Source organism: Coregonus clupeaformis, chromosome 1 (genome assembly GCF_020615455.1).
Source record: "Coregonus clupeaformis isolate EN_2021a chromosome 1, ASM2061545v1, whole genome shotgun sequence".
Lineage (NCBI taxonomy): Eukaryota > Metazoa > Chordata > Actinopteri > Salmoniformes > Salmonidae > Coregonus > Coregonus clupeaformis.
In genome coordinates, this window is record NC_059192.1 from 73,160,865 (window position 1) to 73,178,115 (window position 17,251).

The 17,251-nt window shown below is 42.9% G+C and overlaps 3 protein-coding genes across 7 annotated transcripts in view; all 3 read right to left on the reverse strand.

Annotated features, from left to right (window-relative positions):
- The window catches only part of LOC121576468 (C-Jun-amino-terminal kinase-interacting protein 4-like), a 53,107-nt gene extending 51,500 nt beyond the window's left edge, over window positions 1–1,607 (reverse strand). For all 4 annotated transcript variants that reach the window (XM_041889632.2, XM_045222600.1, XM_045222597.1 and 1 more), the window contains exon 1: window positions 982–1,607. In XM_041889632.2, coding sequence (XP_041745566.2) covers window positions 982–1,281 — 300 coding nt within the window. In that variant the 5' untranslated portion in view covers window positions 1,282–1,607. The remainder of the gene's footprint in view (window positions 1–981) is intronic.
- Window positions 1,608–1,932: 325 nt separating this feature from the next.
- On the reverse strand, window positions 1,933–10,643 carry LOC121576476 (diacylglycerol lipase-beta). Of its 2 annotated transcripts, XM_041889643.2 has the most exons (16): window positions 10,102–10,643; window positions 9,921–10,015; window positions 9,404–9,555; window positions 9,043–9,217; window positions 8,627–8,894; window positions 8,414–8,536; window positions 8,197–8,324; window positions 6,290–6,416; window positions 6,092–6,175; window positions 5,908–5,985; window positions 5,551–5,631; window positions 5,331–5,458; window positions 5,140–5,208; window positions 4,487–4,559; window positions 4,004–4,254; window positions 1,933–3,111 (listed from the first exon to the last, which is right to left on the reverse strand). In XM_041889643.2, exons 1-16 carry the CDS (start codon window positions 10,240–10,242, stop codon window positions 2,916–2,918), a joined length of 2,169 nt encoding a protein of 722 aa, XP_041745577.1. In that variant the 5' UTR covers window positions 10,243–10,643; the 3' UTR covers window positions 1,933–2,915. The 2 variants fall into 2 exon arrangements, with proteins under 2 accessions (XP_041745577.1, XP_041745585.1); XM_041889651.2 differs by having other exon boundaries at window positions 9,921–10,643.
- Window positions 10,644–10,974: 331 nt separating this feature from the next.
- LOC121576500 (zinc finger protein 709-like) lies at window positions 10,975–17,062 on the reverse strand. The gene is made up of 7 exons (XM_041889686.1): window positions 16,921–17,062; window positions 14,707–14,909; window positions 14,494–14,595; window positions 14,233–14,328; window positions 13,995–14,105; window positions 13,760–13,883; window positions 10,975–13,647 (listed from the first exon to the last, which is right to left on the reverse strand). Exons 1-7 carry the CDS (start codon window positions 16,946–16,948, stop codon window positions 11,177–11,179), a joined length of 3,135 nt encoding a protein of 1,044 aa, XP_041745620.1. The 5' UTR covers window positions 16,949–17,062; the 3' UTR covers window positions 10,975–11,176.
- Between the last annotated feature and the right edge of the window lie 189 nt (window positions 17,063–17,251).

Consider the following 17,251-nt stretch of genomic DNA (forward strand, 5'->3'; position numbering starts at 1 on the left):
TGGAGACACCCATTTCCAATCCTTTTTCAATAAAACATATTAAAAGCTCTAGAACTGATATAACAACTTTAGACACTAGAGCGCTTTAGATACATTCGCTCAGAGGTGGTATTCTTGGGTCTCGAGCGCTGCGTGTGTAATATTTTAAATGGAAGTGGAAATTTGAATGGAAGTTATGGAACTCCCTCGCGTGCTTCTGTTATGGGGGGGAAGTCCACAATGAAACTCACATTAAATGTGGAGAACGATACTTTTGCATCTGTTGGCCATCAAGTAGGCTATTAATTTCATTGCCATTGTAGGTTACTGTAGCCTATCATTTGATACAATAAATATGTTGAAATGACGATATCCCTGGAGTCATTGCAAATCAATTTGTGCCACTTGTGTAACCTACCTGGAGCTGGCAAACGGATTCAATAAATAGTTTATAACTTTACATTTTAGTCATTTAGCAGACACTCTTATCCAGAGCATACTTTTTTTTTTGACTTTTTTTTTTTCATACAAACTTCAGTTTGTTGTAGCCTTGTGTTATTATGCAATTATTAAGGGCCATGTTTAATTAATTAAATTGAAAGTTATCAATTGTGATCAAATGTAAAATGTAAATGGTCACAGCTCTATCGCAAATGTAACATTCTCCACATTTAATGTCAGTTTCATTGTGGACTTTTCCCTGAAATGAGATGCTAGCCTATCAGGGGCTATAGGCTACCTGCATCTAGCTCAGCAAACCATGGCAAAGTTGAATTGCAATTATAAACCCAGATTCTAGTCAGTAGCCTTTGCCTATTGAAATAACAAGTCAATACTGTATGTACTGCTTGTTGTGGAATATTACTTTGTGCTTGAACTGTCAAAACTAACTTTAGTGGTCTAGCAGTAGCATGCAAAGCTTTTCCCATCAGCCTCGTAGTCTGTCTGCGAACTCGAGTCCTTCTTTCCCTCTTTCTTTGACAGTCGATGACTCAAACCCACCTCTTCTGTAGATTTTCTGAGCGATTTCTCCCGTTCATACTGGGTAACAAGTTGTTCGTTGTCCTCTTTCAGAAGCTCTAACTCGACTTCGTGCTCCTGGTTCTCCGCGAACACCGAGTCCAAGTTCTCCAACACAGCGACGACAAGCGGCATGAGTTCTTTCACAACGTCCTCGTCGTACTGACAGATCAACCGTTCAAACTCTCGGTAAATGGAGCTCGCCAGACCAGACACCCGTTCGGACATCATCGCCGAACTGCCAGAGTCGTCCTGGTAAAGAACGCCATCGTCCAACTCCATTTTTCTTGTCCCCCTCTCTTCTCGCCAGCTAGCGGGCTAACAGTAGCGGAGGAAAAAGCTACGCGTCGCTACTTGGGAAAGCTTGCTAGCAGCAACCCACCTTATATTTCTGTGGTGCAGCGAGACCAAATAATGTCCCTAAAATATAACCGCGCTACCATTAGCTACGGAGAAAATAAACAAAAGAGCAAAATAAACGACTTTCAACAAGTTGCGGTCCCTTTCTCCTATGGACGGTTGACTTACAAGGGGGCTAAATAGAAAAGTATTTCGCTAGCTAGCTACTTAGCTCCGCTTTCTACAGTTGTCATCCCGACTTCCCAACAGATGAGCTTCTGTGTTGTAGACTGGCCCCCGTCATGCTGACGTCACATGCTAAAAGACGGCTGGGAGGGAGGGATCGAGGGGAGAAAACGTCATCCTTTTTTATATTTTGGAAACATTTTGTAATTTGTGCCAGTGTTTTCATTCAATAGCACTGTCCCCATCAGTATAGGTCATATCTGTAATTGGACATCTTTATTCGATGTGCCTCATCACGGCACTGTTGTTTTAACTCAACAGGTAGTCTAGAAAAACAGCTTGGGGACTTTGCAAATGTTTGATAAATAATTTAAGCTGCCTCCAGATACAAAAATAACTACAGAAACATGACTTGTGACATGTTTTTATTTGTATCGATGGTCATCAAACTAAATAATACACGATTCAGGATGTAAACTATTACATTACTTTGACTTTCTGTCATCAATGTTGAATTACCTGATAATGTAATATGTAAATAGCAAGTTAACAGAAAATGTGTTATGAAACTGGAGCAATTTTTTTTCATGCCAATTAACTCATTTGTTTCATGCACTACTAGTTCTGCATACAAGGGGCAAAACAAAACACTGGTCAAGCATTGAGAGTATTGGTGAGACTTATTGTTCTGCGATGCATAGGCACTATTCACCCTGATTTTTGAGTAGGTAGAAGTTTTCCCCAACTACTTATACAGGGTCAGATATTGTTAATCACCCTAATGGTTAGTGGGAGGATAATCTGATCTTAGATCTGTGGTGCAGGACAACTTCTACCTCAAGTCTCAGACATTCAGCACAGGACAAAGACAAACCACAGTTACACAATCAACAAATAATAATCTCCTCAAAACCAGCAACCTAAAAAATAATAAAAATAAAATCTGAATGTACATTTTTGGAATTACAGTAACACTGCAATGCTATCTAACTCTGTACACAAAGCACAATTTATGTTAATGACAATGACAGTTGTTCATGGAATTACTCAAAAGAAGAAAGCAATAACCAATGAAATGGCAACAAATGATGACTACATAAATAAATAATCAAATTGCAACCTTCTTTCCAAAGTCATAGTGAGACAGTCCTGCACATTCCTTTTATTGATGACTAATTGTCTTGTCCCTTTGACTTGGCTGTTGAGGCCCCCCACATGGGGTGGGGACAAAACAGGGACAGAAGCTGGGGGGACTTAAGACAGTGGACAGGGGGAAGGAAGAAATGGGACTGGAACAGAAGGACTGGGGACAGAATGGGGTCAGCCTAGCGAAAGACAGTCAGGCTTGTCCTGTCCAGGTGTGTGTGTGTGTGTGTGTGTAGCAGTGTGACTCATATGACGTTGAGGTGGCTGTTGCTAAGCGACGAGGGGCAGAGGTTGAAGGGCCTGTCCTGCGTCAGACTGCGAAGCGACCAGAGCACAGCGTCAGGCATGTGGTCGGCGATCATCCTGGGACTGATGAGAACACTCCGGAATGCCGTTTCACTGGACCACTCTGCCCGGTAACGCACCTGGGAAAAACAGGACCTAGGAGGAGGGATGAAGGAGGGAAGAAAAAGTGGAGGACTTTGGTCAATGATAAAGGCAGACATGGATGTAATGTACTTAAAGGGGCAGTGCAGTTAGAAACGTGATTTTCCTGTTTTTCTTCATATTTCCACTATGAGGTCAAAATAAATTCTGAAAATGATAACAATGCCCTTTTTATGTAAGAGCTGTTTGAAAACAATCCTGGAATTTCAGCCTGTTCAGATGAATGGAACTTTGGGCCAACATGACGTCACAATGTGATCTGATTATAATAGACCAATGACTATTCATCTGGGCAAGGGGGTGGACTCTAGACCACAGGGTTGTGTATGTAAATATCTTCAAATTTGTTTCCTAACGCCCACACGATCAGCCTGAGCATTTCAAGAACCAAAGGAGGCTCAGGGAAATAAATGATAAAAAATATATTTTTGAGTTATTTTCAATAACTAAACACACAGTGATTTATTAAGACATAAAGTGATGATTTCAAAGGTAACTTTTTTTTTTTTACAACCAAAATTGTGTAATTCTGAACTTAATCAGTAACGTTATTTCCATTTTGTAAGACTCGAGCAGTTTCCACTATATAGCAGTTCCATTCTCTGTGTAGCCGTGTGGAGAATGGAGGGAGTGACAAAATGGAAGACCTGCATCACTATACTGAGAGTGTTTCCGTTTCTAAAAGCATGTATTTGGGTGTTTTTGGAGCTTTTGTTCATGTTTTGTTCGAGCGCCCATACTGCACAACGAGGATGAGGAAGTCTCGCTGGTTTGGGGTAAGTTTCTCAAAAACAAGTGTCTGAACACTTCTATAACATGCCAAAATACAGATCTGGTTGTAAAAAGTAAATGTCTCCTTTAATTTGTGTGTGTGCCTCATACACACCTCCGTGACGGCCCGTCCTCTGTAATGTGCAGTATACGTCCCGGTAAGTAAAGTGGCAGGTGGGCGCAGTGTACAGGCGAGTCCTCGGAAGACAGGCCTTGATAGGATGATGAGCCGCGAATCAGCAGTGACTCCTCCCCCAAAAGCGGTTGGTTAAGCTCCTCCTCCCGTCTGTTGTCCATCTCAGTAGGGAAGTCATCAGGCTCTCCCCCAAACAACTCATACCAACAGCCCTGGAGCAGGATACGGTACTGAGAGGGGGACAGGGAGGGAGAGAGAGAGAGAGAGAGCGAGAGAGAGCGAGAGAGAGAGAGCGAGAGAGAGAGAGCGAGAGAGAGAGAGAGAGAGAGAGAGAGAGAGAGAGAGAGAGAGAAAAGAGAAGTCATCAGACATCATCAGGGTCCCTCTCCAAAGTTAGGATTCTGCCCAAATAATTTTACTCATAATAAACTTAATTTTGGATTTGAATGATAATGTTCTCACCTTGGGCTTATTGCAATTAGAAACCATTTTCAGTATTCTCCTCTTCAAGTCCTCCATGTTGGGATAACTCAACCTGAGAGATGGAGGTGGAGAGAGAGGAAAAATGAATTAAATCTGTGCAGCCTTTCAACAAAACACAGAACAAGCACTTGAACTCTAACTCAGAGAGAGAAAATAGTTTGAGAGGGCGGGGGAGTTGCTCTCATTTTCTGTGTGCCTGTAATAAGGGGACAGATCCTAAATATATCATCTCCATCGTACACCACAGCCCTTTCACATTCAGACTCAGAAATCAGGACTTTCCACTGGAGTTGACACACTGACACATGCATGGTCCTAGAGCATGCACCGCTAGGGTTGTGGGTTCGATTCCCGGGGCCACCCATACGTAAAATGTATGCCCGCATGACTAAGTCGCTAGATAAAAAGCATCAGCTAAATGGCCCATATTATTATTATTATAATACTATTATTATTATTATTACATGCACTCACGCAACAAGAGTTTCCCAGTCCCTATCCTGGTCCACTGTGTGTACTAGTATAATAATGTCCAATAGTGAGAAACTCATAACAGAAACTCATTAATAGAACACAGTTTGTTTCAGGGAAACAATTTGTCTGAGTTGGGGGGGGGCTCCTCTCCTCCTCACCTTGGCACCAAGTCCTTCCCCAGCACCACAGACACTACAAACTCCTTGGAGTAATCAGCCAGGGCTTTACTGCAGAGAGAGCACAGAAGGAAATCGATCTGACTAATATTATGTACATTACACCAACTTAAATCGACGCTTGATGTAATGCTAAGCATGCATTATTTTTTTACGTGTGTTGAACTTGTTACCTCATGAGTCCCCCTGGTGGAGAGAAGGCATAACACTGCAGGGTGGGGAAGGAGCTCCGTAATAGAACGGCCAGGAGAGAGGCTGTACCCCCTCCAAGACTGTGGCCTGTGATGACTAGCTTGTACTCCTGAAAAAAAAACACACACACACAGTTAGTGCTTTTAAAGTTATATACAACTAATGTAATTTCTCTGAAAGAGGAAAGGTAAGTGTTCTTACAGGTGCGATGGTGAAAGCCTGGTTTAGAATGCCGTCGTTGAGGAGTTTCTTACAGATGTAGCTGGCTGCCTGAGACATGCCCTGTTGAACACAGTGGTTACAGCTCACGTCTAACATGTCCTTTGGAAATTATTTATGTTCTGATAGAAATTGTAAGAAAGTAAAGCTCAATAAAATAAGTTAAGTTTGGTCCCGTGGCCCAGTTGGTAATGTGTGACGCTTGCAACGGCAGGGTTGTGGGTTCTATTCCCACGGGGGCCAGTACGAAAAAGTATGCACTCACTACTGTAAGTCGCTCTGGATGAGAGCGTCTGCTAACTGAGTAAAATGTATATGTAATGTGATTATTCCACCCACCTTGTGAGCATAGCATGTTCCTGACACTCCCTCTACTGGCAGGTTCTCACAGTTTGCAGACAGGTCAGTCAGCAAATCCTACACAGAAATGTACATTAACTAGTGAAAGACATTGATTAGATAGATAAGATGGATAAGATAGATAAGTTAGATAAGATAGATAGATAGAGATGATAAGTCTCACCCGGAGTGACAGTGTTCCTCTGATAGCCACCAGTACTGCCTCTCTCTTATGGTCCAGAGCCACGAAGAACGGAATCTCATAGATCTGGAACAGACAGAGTTATATTTATCAGTACTAGAGAATTCAATACGGGCCAACAGGCAGGACACTAATGGGGGGAATAGGATCTCACTTGAGATTTGCCCTGAGTCGAAGTACCTGGTTGTGAAAGCTAACGTAGATGAAGTCTCTGTACTGTAGGCCGGTGCTGTGGAGGATGGAGGAGAAATGGCAGCCCATATTGTCTCCTCCGACAATGTCATACTCAGCAGACTGGGTCTTACAGCTGAAACACACAGTATATTGGCATATAGGTGTTTACAGTACATTTACGTGTTTACAGTACATACAGTACCAGTCAAAAGTTTGGACACACCTACTCATTCAAGGGTTTTTCTTTATTTTTTACATTGTAGAATAATAGTGAAGACATCAAAACTATGAAATAACACATATGGAATCATGTAGTAACCGAAAAAGTGTTAAACAAATCAAAATATATTTTATACTTGAGATTCTTCAAATAGCCACCCTTTGCCTTGATGACAGCTTTGCACACTCTTGGCATTCTCTCAACCAGCTTCATGAGGTAGTCACCTGGAATGCATTTCAATTAACAGGTGTGCCTTCTTAAAAGTTAATTTCTGGAATTTCTTTCCTTCTTAATGCGTTTGAGCCAATCAGTTGTGTTGTGACAAGGTAGGGGGGTATACAGAAGATAGCCCTATTTGGTAAAAGACCAAGTCCATATTATGGCAAGAACAGCTCAAATAAGCAAAGACAAACGACAGTCCATCATTACTTTGAATGAAGTTCAGTAAATACGGAAAATGTCAAAAACCATCAAGCGCTATGATGAAACTGGCTCTCATGAGGACCGCCACAGGAATTGAAGACCCAGACCTCTGAAGTTATCCTCTGCTGCAGAGGATAACTTCATTAGAGTTACCAGCCTCAGGAATTGCAGCCCAAATAAATGCTTTACTGAGTTCAAGTCACAGACACATCTCAACATCAACTGTTCAGAGGGTACTGTGTAAATCAGGCCTTCATGGTCGAATTGCTGCAAAGAAACCACTACTAAAGGACACCAATAAGAAGAAGAGACCTGCTTGGGCTAAGAAATACGAGCAATGGACATTAAACCGGTGGAAATGTGTCCTTTGGTCTGGAGTCCAAATTTGAGATTTTTGGTTCCAACCGTCGTGTCTTTGTGAGACGCAGTGTGGGTGAATTGATGATCTCCACATGTGTAGTTCCCACCGTAAAGCATGGAGGAGGAGGTGTTATGGTGTGGGGGTGCTTTGCTGGTGACACTGTCTGTGATTTATTTAGAATTCAAGGCAAACTTAACCAGCATGGCTACCACAGCATTCTGCAGCGATACGCCATACCAATCTGGTTTGAGCTTAGTGGGACTATCATTTGTTTTTCAACAGGACAATGACCCAACACACCAACAGGCTGTGTAAGGGCTATTTGACCAAGAAGGAGAGTGATGAAGTGCTGCATCAGATGACCTTGCCTCCACAATCCCCCGACCTCAACCAAATTGAGATGGTGTGGGATGAGTCGGACGGCAGAGTGAAGGAAAAGCAGCCAACAAGTGCTCAGCATATGTGGGAACTCCTTCAAGACTGTCGGAAAAGCATTCCAGGTGAAGCTGGTTGAGAGAATGCCAAGAGTGTGCAAAGCTGTCATCAAGGCAAAGGGTGGCTATTTGAAGAATCTCAAATATAAAATATATTTTGATTTGTTGAACACTTTTTTGGTTACGACATGATTCCATATGTGTTATTTCATAATTTTGATATCTTGACTATTATTTTACAATGTAGAAAATAGTAAAAAATAAAGAAAAACCCTTGAATGAGTAGGTGTGTCCAAACTTTTGACTGGTAGTGTATGTGTGCTTGTGTTTTTGTTCATGTATTTGGTGTTTAATACACTGATGTCCACTGCTCTTGATAATGCTGTTAACAAATATGTAGGACAAATTACTTTCACACCCCGGCTCAAAAATCGATGAGGATGAGCACGTTAAATTAGAGGTGTCACAGTCTTACCAGTCCCCGCTGAGTTTGCAGGCTCCGGTGAGAGGGTTGGAGTAGACATACATGGGCCAGCCATATGCAGCTACAGCAAATTGCATACAGTGGGCTGCCTTCTCCAGCTCTGCCTCAAGATCCTCCGCCTGTGGAAAACACACACGCCAAGGCAACTGATTCATTGATTGACTGATTGGAAAGACTCACTGATTAATTGACTGACTCCAGTACTTACGATAGGTGATGAGGGGCTGTGAGATAGGACCTCGTCTGGATCTCTACACTGCTCCATCTTATCCTGCTCCTGGTGTAGCAGAGCCAGACCTGCAGCGATGTCACTGGGAACCAGGTCTGTATCCTACAATACACACACAAAGAAAACATGATTAGTTAAAAAATCTGAACAAGATGCGTATGCGCGTACACACACCCTGTTTCCTTTACTTACCGAGAAGAATCCACTGACAAGCTGAGCTATGCTGGAGAAGGCAGCTCTGTGGCTCTCATCCCGAGGCAGACAGCAACAGAGGAGCCTCAGCCTGCTCTCCCAGACCCTGACAGCCACGGAGCGGGCAGTGGACAGGAGCTGGGAGCCCTGACTGCTCTCCAGGTCCCTTACCCCCAGCTGCTCCTGGGACTGAGGCCCAGGATGGCTGCTGCCCAGCGGGTCAAACACAAACAGGACCCCCACCCCCGTCGACAGCAGCAAGATCCAACTGCCAGAGAGGGCGATGGGAGAATGTTTCACATCATGTAAACTGCCAATGTGTTTTCATGGGGCATGTAGGCCTATATGTGTTGCCCTTAACCACACGTAAACATTCCACAGTATATATTCAGAAAGAACGAGTTCTTCCCACCCACCTGGCGACCACTGCAGCAATGACGGCCCCCACCTCAGCAGGCTGACAGCCCTGGCTGTCATCAGACACCCAGATGGCCCCCAGGATGGCCCAGATCAGCTCAGGGACGTACAGCATCGCCCGCAAGTATACCAGCACCGGGATGGAGCGCCGCGGGCCTGGGTTAGTGATAGTCCCTAAGGAAACAAAGACAATAAGAGATTAGTTCCATGTTGATGATGTCATATGTTATTATGATAAACAGACCTGTTTATTTTTTTTATATATTACTATGAGTGGTAAAACAAAAAAATAACATATCACACCAATAACTAATGTAAATTCCTCTCATCGTATCATAACAGTAAGTGTGCCGGATTCACCTTGAGCGCTGACATAGACGATGGCACATAGAGACAGGATGATGAAAGCCAACAGGACGAGCAGAACCACCAGGTAGCTGTGTAGAACTCTCCCACCAGCACAGTCAAACTTCCCCTTATGGAGAGTGTACAGCGCCAGTGTCCCTATCCACCTGTAGGGCAGGACAGAGGTATGTATAGATTATTTAGCTCATTAAAACACATCAATGCAATACCAGCAGAGGTCAATGCAGCAACCTTTGGAAGGGTGTGGTTGTGGGTTGGGCACAGCAAGGATGATAACATTTTCTAATAAAATAAATAAAAACCAAGAGGAGAGAATAGGCCTTCAGCTGCTGTCCTGTTAGTTGCTACAGAGTGTGGGATCTATGTAGCTATTACTACTGACAGCCGTCTTTAATAATGCACGTGGTATATGACAACACTTATGCATCATCCCTCCCTTTAAATATCGTCCCAATAATGTCGAGCTCACGTTTGATAGATCAAGTTTTAATTGTGTGGCAACAACACTTACCATAGAACCCTGACGAACAGCTCAAAGGAGCTGGGGAAGACCAGATCGTCGCTCGCAATTCCCCAACGCCGGCCAAACGCCACCATTCCAGGCATCTTGACAGAAAGCTACAGTAAAGTCACTGTCAGTAAAGAGAGAAATACCTTGCTAGCTAGCTAGTAAAAGTAAACAGCTTACTAACTGGCCAGCGTTGACAATTCTGAATTGTTATCTCTGGGTGAAGCAATACTACTTTTTTAAGATTTCCATTTCGCAACACCCTCGATCGTCCAATTATTGTTGTTGATGTAAAGCCAAGGGAACGTCGTTCATTTGTTGACATTCGCCTGCTCTCGAATTTAGACTAACGCACTTAGCTAGCTAGAATGTCCCCTGCCGCAATTGTAAGAGCCCGTTTATAGCGAAATTACCGCACACTTCTTAACAATCTAATTGTAATGTCACGGATTTGTTTAAAAACCAGCTAGATTATTTTGCTCCGTTGAATTCGATATGCTAGCTAATTTAGCAAGCAGTCCGCTAACGATACTGCGATTGCGCACCAGCTTGACCTGTCATTTCATTTCAGGAAAATTACTGGAAGCCATCGTCAACGTGGGTTTATACATTTCTGAGGAAAAGTAAAAAGCTCCCAAAAATATTGATTAATATAGCTGACAGTACAGTATAGAAGCAAACAACAAAGCTACTCAGAGGCTGCTCGAAATGTTTCTTATTCTTGTGATTGTGTCCGACTGTTAAAAGACCCCTGTCAAACGATGTGCTGTGAATATCAGTTCCACTTCGGTCGTCTATCATTTGCAGACTTCCATGATGTTCATGGGATTTAATGAATGTATTCAATTAGCTAATTCTATGTTACTATGGCGTTTTCATAAGAAAAATAATTTAGTCTCCAAGTACTTTTACATTGTTTTGTGTTCTAAGCACAAGACAATGTAAAAATACTTAGATACTCAATTATTTTTATAGACTGGCTGTGTGTGCAATGTAGCTGATGAGGCAAGGAGAGTGACTGAAGGACCATGGTTACACATACACAAAACCATACAACTCCAATTATGTATTGTATTCTACTTTTATTTAAATTTCACTTATGGAAGAAAAGTATAACTGCAGTAATATGAAAAGGAAGAACATTTACAGATTGACTGACCGTGTTAAATAAAAAAACTAAACAGGGAAATTATTTATCAGGCCACGATCTTATAAACTCTGTACACATCTTATTTTATCTTAAGCACAAAATTAACATTTCAATACTGTGATGTACATGATCGTTGATGTACATTCAACAGCGTTTTACGTTCGAAAGCTTTTCCACAATCCAGGCATTTATAAGGCTTCTCGTTTGAGTGTGTAGACATGTGTCTCTTCAGGGAGTCATGGTAGTTAAAGCGTTTGTCACAGAGGGAACATGAATACGGCTTCTCCCCTGTATGAGTCCGGTAGTGCGTAGTGAGAAAATTGGCTTGAACAAAGCCCTTTCCACAGTCCTTGCACTTGAACGGCCGTTCTCCAGTATGGTATCTCATGTGTATCTTCAGTTCAGCTCTCGACCTGAAAGCTTTAACGCAATTCTTATGATTGCATTTAAAAGGCCTCTCCCCCGTGTGAATCAGATCATGCCTTTTCAACGAATCTGCACAAACAAACTGCTTACCACAGTACGTACACGGGTAACGCACCCCGCCGTGCTGAGTCTTCTCGTGGTTCGCACGGGAATTACTAAGCCTGAAAGGTTTCCCACAATGGCGGCACGGAAAACGAAACTCTGTGGATTTTTCACCATGGCTATTTTGCATGTGTTGTTTCAGGTCAATGTTGGTATAAAAGGCCTTGCCACACTCCCAGCAAAGACAAGGCCTGTCGTCAGAGTGCCTTTTCTCGTGTTCGACTAGGTCGTAATTGTAGATGAATCTCTTTGGACACTGGGAGCACTGTAAGGGGAGGTTCCCGGTGTGAACCATCTCGTGTTTGATGAGGGAATGGAACTTCTTGTAGCTTTTCGGACAGTGGGTGCAGACGAACGGCCCGCTGAACTTATGGACATCCAGATAGTGCGTTCTAAGGTTTGTGAGCATGAAGCTCTCCTCACACATGCTGCACTGAACGGGCCTGTGCCAGAGCTTGTGTCTGGTTAAAGTTTCTAAGTCGGGCAATACCTTTCTGCAACCTGCGCAGTAGAGCGGGCCGTGGATAAGTTTGTGTTTCCTCAGTTTTGATTGGATCGTGAATGTCTTCTCACATTTGTCACACTCAAAACGTATGTCGAAGCTGTCGAGCTCAGAAGCGTCAACTGTCTGAACCTTGCAATATCGTCTGAGATGGGCCCTCAAACCTCCGCTGTGTATAAACTTCATCCCACACTGAGGATGAGGGCAGGAGAAAGGACGCTCGCCTGAGTGAGTTCTCATGTGATACTCAAAGGCTCCAGCAGTCACGCATTTACCACAAATAAGGCACATACGTTTTTGGAAAGTTTTTCGGTTAGGCTTCTTTGCTGTGCTGGAACACTTGGGTCTTTTGGTCTGGCTGTGTTCTGGGTCGTAAGACGGGTCCTGGGGTGTACTGGTGGAGGACGAGTCACTGTCCTCAGGTTTTGCCTCAAGAGGAAGACCACTGGACGGCTCTGTGTCCCCTCCCTCAGGTGACGGTTTCTGGACTGTTTTCGCTTCTCCGAGTGAATAGTGGCGATTCTCTGAGTGAATCTTCATGTGGGTACTCAAGTATCCAATGCGATGCACAATCTTGCCGCACACCTTGCACGTTCTACGATCTATGGAGGATTGTGCGAATTCTGCCTCACACGTAGTAACCGGAGCACTACTGCCCTCTCCAGAGGGAACCTCCTCTTGTTGCCCAGTTCCAAACAGACATGACTTTCTGTGAGTTTGCAAAGTGTACAAGTGCTTGAAAGTCTTCTGACAATTGCGACATTGATAGGTGCGACCGTTGTTATGGGTCTGCATGTGCTTTTTCATGTCTGAACAGCGGGATAAGACGCGTCCACACACTGTGCACATATTGGGGTTTTGGGGTGTTTTAACTCTTTTGCAGACACGGCGCTTCTCTTCTGAAAATTCAGTCTTGGTTTGTTTCCGTTCTCGTGCTAGCAATGTCTTCATCTTATGCCCCCTGTTTCTTCTCACTGGTCTTAAGGGCAATGTCAGGTTAGTGGTGTTAATCCTTTGTAGCTCCACTGAGGGCTTGTGAAGCATGGACGATATGATCCTATCAGACAGGTCTATGCTTTTCATTTGTGCAAGGTTAGGTTCTCTGTGTGTCTTTCCATGAGGCATGCCACTGGCATCAATTATCTCTCTTTTGTGCCTTTTGAGCTTATTCTTTTTGACTAAAGGCTTCATCTTCCCATCTTCCCCTAAAACCATCACCGTTTCATACACTGGTTCCACCTCTTCAGTCTCTGGGTCAACAAACTCTGCATCCTCCTCCTCCTCCTCCTCCTCTTCATTTTCCTTTCTCTCACATTCCACGCTCTCCTCTCTTTCTACTACATCCATACTTGTCCCCGGTTCCATCTCTGTGTACTCTGTCAGTGTTGCAGAGTCCACCTCCAACTCTTTGGTGAATGTATCCATGAAGACATTCAAGGATGAAACCTGTGTTTCTGATTCTGTCTGTTCTGTTGCAATCACCACCCTTTCTACAGGAGGGAGACAGAGAGCTGAGAGAATGCAGTCCCCATCGGTGGAAGACAGAGTATCTATAAAAGGAAGAGGATAAATGAAAGACAATGGTTGAATAGAGAATAAATGTCACTGTCCCCAACAGAAGATTGGCCAACATCATGCATGGGTCCTGTGAGAGATGCCTACCATGGTTGTCCAGCTGGCCGAGGTCTCTGTGGTATTGAAGCAGGGTTTTCAGCTCTTGAGGGTGAGACACAGACTCAACACATTCCTCCAGAACAGAGGGAACATCGCCGAGCAGCGAGGAAGCCTTACACAATGAGGAATACAGAGTTAGAAGGAATATAGGTAGAATTCCCACAATGCTTAAGTGTCAAGTCCATGGTTCCTCTATATGACTTTAGTTTATTTCTACTAGTACCTGTTGGAAACTTGATACGGGAAGTAGCTTCTCAAGTCTCGAAAGAAATTGCCACATTAGTTTCTGGATGGCTTCGTCATAACTGGGACCAAATTCTATAGGAAAAACATCCTAAAACAGAGTAAAGAAATATGAGCTATGAAAACATCTCAGAATAAATTATTATTTAAATTGTTGAAATACACAGCAGTCATGTGGAAATGACCCACGGCGATTCCATACCCACATACTCACTGACCTGGAAGAAATGTTCTCTCTCATCTGGGTCTTTCAGAAGGGTTTGAACCAGCCCCAGGAAGTTTGATTCAGATAATCCTACATCTGCATCAGTCGCCTGAAAAACAGAATATAAACATGTTGCCTTCATCAGGACATCTAGATGATAGCTTGTCATTTAGTCTGCATATGTTTTTGCCATAATGTATCATTGTCATATCAGAAATATGTCTATGACTGACTGATTTAAACATTAGCTGAGTCTCTGCCCTAAGGAGCTCACCTGTGTCCCCCAGAGAGGTGTGAGGGTCTGTATCCTGTCCAGGTGTGGCTGAATGGTCTGGAGGTCTGTGATCGGCTTGGAGCAACACAACTCCAGGACCAGCTGAAAGCAGAGCAAACCAGTCAGGAGACGTAGTGGGTACAATAATATTAAATATGATCATCTCATCTTTCCAAAGGTTTGATTAACACTAGCTCCACCCCCCTCTCTCACCCGTGCTCGAAGACCCAGAATAAGTTGGGCCCTCTGACTGTGATTCAGAAGCTCTGGAACCATCTCTGTGACCATGGTAACAAACTCCTCCAGCATCCCATAATCCATCACCTGTCTCTGCTGTACCGTTTGCCAGATGGCTGCTGAGACCAGCCGTAGTGGTGGGACCATGAGGCGCAGAGAGGGGAGAGGAAGAGGGGGACCTGAAAACAGAGAATTTGGTTTTGATGAGGACAGCAATGCCAGTTTTGTTACAACTGATTCCGTTCCGATGAACCATAGACTGAGCCATCGATGACGCCACCCCACTGTTTCCTATGTGAAAGTTGCGCATTTCAAGATCAGGAAGTGTCATTTTAGCACATCACCATCTTGCTTCATGACACAGTTTTTGGACACATTGCATGCCTTTTTGAGCTACTCTAGGATGCGTCCTAAATAGTAGAAAATAAAATGTAACAGTATGCGACATTTCCAAAATCTAGTATACTTTAAATGCCCAGATGTCATACTCATTTTGTCTTTGACAACAGCTGATCAATTAGATATGGGGAGGAGTTAAAATTATTTTTTTAAACTTTAGTTTATTTAGTAAATATTTTCTTAAAACTGCATTGTTGGTTAAGGGCTTGTAAGTAAGCATTTCACGGTAAGGTTGTTGTTGTATTCGGCGCATGTGACAAATACAATTTGATTTGATTTAATAGCGGGAAACAATGCAGTCTCGCATGACACATTCTCAGTATGCGAAAATATGTTTTATAGTATGTGGAGGTGTTTGATGCATGGGAATTATAATGGTAGGCTAATAAAAACATTAAACATAGGACTAATGATAGATGCATTTGCCGTTGGTAAGATCATCATTATATATTTTACTTTTATTATGTAGGCCTAAATCATAATCATATTGCAGGGCATGTCTCTCCTTTTCTGACATGACTTGTTTATTCCCGCTCCACAACAAATGTTAGGCTACTATATATTAATCGCTCATTCAATAGCCAGCCATGCTCGAAAATAAATAGACCGGTAACCTATGACAGTATGGGTAGGCTACAGTTTTGCTGTGCAATAGGAGCACGACATTATAGCCTATTTAATCTCAGAGCCTATACCAAGGCAGGAGATAATACATGATTGTGTTTCTAATAAACAAAATATTGAACAACAATTCGCCTTTTGCATAGAAGTGTGGGCTTTAGGCAGCATTTACTTTTAAATTGTTCAATAGACACATCTTGCAGAATAAGAGGCCATAGTTTGTCACTCGCTATAGGCGGCATGCATTTCGTTTGAAAAAGTAACTGCAAAAGATTAAAATATTCTGCCCACACCTCTACAGAAATGTGATCAAATTTGCTATTCCGTTTCAAAATCATTCAGTAAATGAGGGCGTTTTTGTTACCATAACATGTATCAATGAAAACATGCATACATGTTGTGTGCAACAGTTAAAGCGATACTTCGGGATTTTGGCAATGAGGCGATTCGTGTACTTCCCCAGAGTCAGATGAACTCTTAGATACAATTGTTATGTCTCAACGAGCAATTTGAAATAAATTGCTAACTCGCGGTGCCGCAACTGTTAACTAACTAACTAACAGATACCCATAATCTTCCAGTGATTGCCCTAACGCTAGTTAGCATTGGCTCACGAAATTACCTCAAACTTCCTTCATACTGAACACAGAGACATACAAATTGTATCCACAAGTTCATGTGACTCTGGGGAAGTAGCTAAAAAGCCTATTTATACCTTTAAATCCCAACAATTTGTGGAGGAGGCAAATTCTAGAATCTCCATTTACTCCAGAATTTAGTAAAACATTTAGGCACGGGGTGATAAATGAGGCCCTGTTTTCTGGAAACAACAGCCTGCAGTACCGCGGTTGGCCTTGAACTTCGTGGCTTTATTGAGAAGGGGCAGTCGTTCTCCGCTGCGATGAGTAATGCAAAAATGGGTGCGGGTGGTGGCTAAGCTAATACATGACTAGCTAGCTTGAGTTCGTTGGTAAAGGAACACATTGCTAAAAGAAATGCAATTCGACCCGGACAGTTCGCCAGTTTAGCAAAGAGAAAAAGACGTGAACTTCACTGGCTAGCAAAAGAGAAAAAGACGTGAACTTCACTGGCTAACGTTAGCTATGTTAGATAGCTAGCTTCTCTGTACTAGTTTGGATCAGAATGATCACAAATTCTACTGCATTTTACCATTTTTTTCTGAAATGTGTCCGCTCATCGTGTGGTATTCGCTGCAGTCACATCGATACTTAAAAACTGTGGTGATGGTTTATCAAATTAATTTCCGGTCTCAAAGTTCGTGAATGTGAGGCGCCAAAGATTTGCCTCAGGAAGCGCTCATTGACAGAGAGGAAGAGGCGAAGCGAGAGAGTTTACTCCGCCCAAAGATAAGACCACGAAGTGAGGATTTTTTTGTATGGAGGTCAATGAGAGTATCGAATTTGGTCAACACAAATATTTAATTGCTAATTAGCAACGTGCGTCTTATTTGATCGAATATTAGTTTCGTAATGGTTAGGTT

What these genes read in the sequence shown, in the direction of transcription:
- LOC121576500 (XM_041889686.1), bottom strand. Translation starts at nt 16,948, where the DNA reads ATGAGCGGACACATTTCAGAAAAAAATG. An exon ending in ACACATTTCAGAAAAAAATG is followed by an intron (nt 14,910 to 16,920) that starts GTAAAATGCAGT and finishes CTCTGTTTTCAG; the next exon opens with GTCCCCCTCTTCCTCTCCCC. An exon ending in CACCTCTCTGGGGGACACAG is followed by an intron (nt 14,329 to 14,493) that starts GTGAGCTCCTTA and finishes TCTGTTTTTCAG; the next exon opens with GCGACTGATGCAGATGTAGG.
- LOC121576476 (XM_041889643.2), bottom strand. Translation starts at nt 10,242, where the DNA reads ATGTCAACAAATGAACGACGTTCCCTTGGCTTTACATCAACAACAATA. An exon ending in ATTGCTGCAGTGGTCGCCAG is followed by an intron (nt 8,895 to 9,042) that starts GTGGGTGGGAAG and finishes CCTCTCTGGCAG; the next exon opens with TTGGATCTTGCTGCTGTCGA. An exon ending in GAACATGCTATGCTCACAAG is followed by an intron (nt 5,632 to 5,907) that starts GTGGGTGGAATA and finishes TGTGTTCAACAG; the next exon opens with GGCATGTCTCAGGCAGCCAG.